This window comes from Haliotis asinina, chromosome 7, assembly GCF_037392515.1.
Source record: "Haliotis asinina isolate JCU_RB_2024 chromosome 7, JCU_Hal_asi_v2, whole genome shotgun sequence".
Classification (NCBI taxonomy): domain Eukaryota; kingdom Metazoa; phylum Mollusca; class Gastropoda; order Lepetellida; family Haliotidae; genus Haliotis; species Haliotis asinina.
The window spans coordinates 37,057,587-37,061,067 of NC_090286.1; the positions used below are offsets into that span (position 1 = coordinate 37,057,587).

General features: G+C 46.8%; 1 protein-coding gene across 1 annotated transcript; it reads right to left on the reverse strand.

Annotated features, from left to right (window-relative positions):
• Positions 1-900: 900 nt before the first annotated feature.
• Positions 901-3,261, reverse strand: LOC137291469 (hemagglutinin/proteinase-like). The gene is made up of 2 exons (XM_067822821.1): positions 3,237-3,261; positions 901-2,969 (listed from the first exon to the last, which is right to left on the reverse strand). The coding sequence occupies exons 1-2, from the start codon at positions 3,259-3,261 to the stop codon at positions 964-966; spliced, it is 2,031 nt and encodes a 676-aa protein (XP_067678922.1). The 3' UTR covers positions 901-963.
• Between the last annotated feature and the right edge of the window lie 220 nt (positions 3,262-3,481).

A 3,481-nucleotide genomic window follows, 5' to 3' on the forward strand; every position in this document is an offset into this window, starting at 1 on the left:
GTATAGTTTCTTTTGTACATCAGCTTAGTATGTGTTAATGATTCACTATCAAACAGTGGTGGTGCCAGGTATAGAGGACAGAGGAGAGTATGCTTGTTTACTGAGACACACGGCGTTGCATTTTTAGGGATATATAATACTTCGTTCAGAGGTCATGAGCAACGGATCCATTGGAAGCTGGGCGAAAAATGTAATCAATTGTTCACACAACAACCGTTGAATGAACACACTGAACAGACCCGGTAAACAACTTCGTCGGAATTAATGTAAAGTTTTCATACTATTTTTCAGCTATTTGGGATTTATGTGGTGGGACCCCTTTGTGCGTATGTATTTTGTGTTTCAATAGAACATGACTATGCATATCTCTATATTGAGTTAGTGAGTAAGGGAAACGTAGCAGTAGATATGCAGGTCTCCGATCTTTTTACACAATGGTCTATGGATGCTGACAAGTCAGTGTTCACACACTCGGATCATGTCACGCCAAAGACGCACACTTACAGTGACTTACGTAACTTCAGTAACTGTCGAGGTGCCGTTTCACAAAAGTCTCATAGCGCTACGACGCCCTAAAGCAGCTGTTAATGTGTGTGCCGTTCCTCAAACACCTCTTAACTTTACACTCCATTAAAGTAGATAAGGGTCACTTGTAGCTAGCTGACGTAAGTCGGCATGCAATGTGGCGACACTACTAAGAATGCATGCGATTTTGAACCAGACAAATATTTATCGAGAGATAGGACACTTTGACCGATACAGGACCGATTGCCAGGCATCGCTTCCCCCGGAAGCACCCACTGGTGCTTAACAGCAGCTATATATCAACACCACTAACCTTCAGCACATCTGTTGAAACATGAAGTCATAATTAGTCATTTGGGGAATACAAACTCGAAATGAACTTGTATATACTTTAATCTGTGAAAGCTACAGAGTATATTTTCTGCAAGATATTGACATTCATTCATACGTAATTTGAACGCTGACGTCAGTGATGTCATTATCTACGTCAGCAGATACACGCAGGTACAGCGACGGAGACCCAGAAGGAAGCTGATATCTTAACTGGCCTGTTGCCATTGCCAGTGGTTCTGTGGACTCCAGGTTGTCGTACACGGCCATGTTGATGGAGTTGCCGCCTGTATTTGGCGTCACAACGACGTAGGTTGCCTCCGATGGAGGCGCCAACAAAAAGACGGGACGATGTGAGGAGGAGACGGTCAGGCCAGTCAGGGTCTCGCTCTCCGATAAGGTCTCCATGAAAGTCGGGTCCTGACAACCACGGAAAGTGACTCCCACAACCTGGAAAGATCTTTTCACTGCCTGATAGTCGTAGCCGAGGTCGTAGCAAGCTTTCATGACTCCACAAGCGCCTTCCTCGAAGGTCGTTGAACGTCCCCAGTAGATGACGTTTGCTCTGAGGAAGCATTCGAAAGCTTGTCTGATGGGCATGTTGTTTTCCTGAACGAGTTGGTAGAAGGCGTGGTTGAAGATGCCGCTGCTGTAGTGAACATCCACGCTGTTTCTGTAGTCTCTGGTATGCTTGATTGAAACCCCATCTCTTGTAGGATCCTCAAAGTAACGCAGGGCCCCATTCCTGCTTTTAAAGATTTCAGCTCCAACAAACCAGTCGTTGTAGCCACGAGCAAACATTTCAGTTGCCTCCCCTGTTATATCGGAGAAGGCTTCGTTAATACCACCAGACTGATCGTCGTAGATGAGGTTGGAGTTTTGTTCGGTGACACCATGAGCAAGTTCATGTGCAATAACGTCTTGGTTGACAAGTGGGTAGAAAGTGTATCGGCCATCGCCGAAAGTGAGACTATCGCCGTCCCAGAAGGCATTTTCGTAGTTGCTGCCGTAATGGACAAAGAGAATTGGTTTGAAGTTGAGGGGAACCATTGAGTACCACTCGATAAACATACGGGCTGATTTGGTGCCAAAGTTCATGGCGTCCAGGACGGGGGAGTAGGCTTGGTTGATGGCGTCATCATAACCGTTGGCACAAGTGTAGGAAGCTGCGGGGTCACGGTTGTTCCTACGTGTACCTTGGTTCAAGTCTATTACTTTGACGTAGGCGTTTTCCAGAATGCAGCTGGAGCCTCTGACGGTGGTGTTGAGACAGAGAGGAGGATCGCCATACAGGTACCTTCCAACTTTAAGGTTTCCACCCTCCCCTCTGGCAGGGTTGTTGCACGTTGTTGGACCTGCTGTAGTGGGGCTTCTTGTTGTCGGTGCTGCTGTTGTGGGTGGTGCTGTCTGGGGGTCTTGAGTTTCCGACCCTCCGTCACAGCTATCAGTTGTCGTTTCCGGTTCCGGTGTGGTGGTCTCTCCTGAGCACTCATCATCCCCAGGAGATTGTCTTCTGTGTCTTAGAACAGCTAGGCGTCTCTCGACTGCTTTGTTCTGGATGTTATTGAACCTGTGGAGAGTGGTAAGGTCACAAGCGTCAATGAAGTAACATGGACGACTAGGCCGTTTGCCGTTCATGTAGAAGAAGTTAATTTCATAGGCCAGACGTGCCACGCCATCCTTCTTCACGTAGACGTTCTTCGTGACCCTGAGTTTGCTTACTTGAGACTCTGTGACCCCTTCTCGTGCGAATGCTACTCTTTTGACGGTGTCATGTGTCTGCTCACAGTCGTCAGGGTTAGGAATATCTTCCTCCAGTGATGTGAAAAGTTCACCGCTGACAACGCCCGTGTAACCGACCCTGTCGACGTCGACGGCCACGCTGCCTCCCACTACTTCCAGACCCCCATAGATTTGCTGGAGACGTTGTTTGACCCTTCCTCGCACTGTCTTGAGGGACTGTCTGGGAACGATAGCGCTTTTGCCATGAAGCCCCAACTCCGCACATAGTTCCTCACGAGTGGCGTGGAAACGAGACCGTAAACGTTGGGCGACGGAAGCAACGTTGAATCGACGTGCCGCCTCCGTCGTGTACACTGCGAGTGACACCAGTCCTAAAGAGCAAACAAAGTAGCATTTATTAGTTCCTTATCTGAAACCATTTGAAAAGTGATGTCATTTAAAAGTTGTCATTTATACCTTTCTATTTTCCATGATCGCAGTTTGAAACATGTAAACTCTTGTGAAAATTGCAATAAATATTCAGTCAGAAATAGTTCCAAAGTTCCAAAACAATGAAAAATAGCATCTCTTTGTCTTGAAATAATAAAGCTCCGTTCCAAGACAGTTACATAGAGCTGAATAATGTCAAAATATCTTACCCAGTAGGATGATCTGAGACTTCATGTTGTCCTCAAGTGTATGAGATGACCAGTGACCAGTAACCATGACTTATATACACCTTGGCCATCCCGAAACACGCACCTGCCCCCATATTAATTTGTCTGAGAACAATTCACGCTATCATACCCTCGGGAAATAATACCATACGCCACACGTCTTGTTCTTTATGTCGCAGGCGCACACTACACAAGCGTACGCGATAAGCGTGAGGATTGCGTAAGTA

Coding starts and splice junctions, on each gene's coding strand:
- LOC137291469 (XM_067822821.1), bottom strand. CDS start 3,261: ATGAAGTCTCAGATCATCCTACTGG. Junction 2,970..3,236: donor GTCTCAGATCATCCTACTGG/GTAAGATATTTT, acceptor TTTGCTCTTTAG/GACTGGTGTCACTCGCAGTG.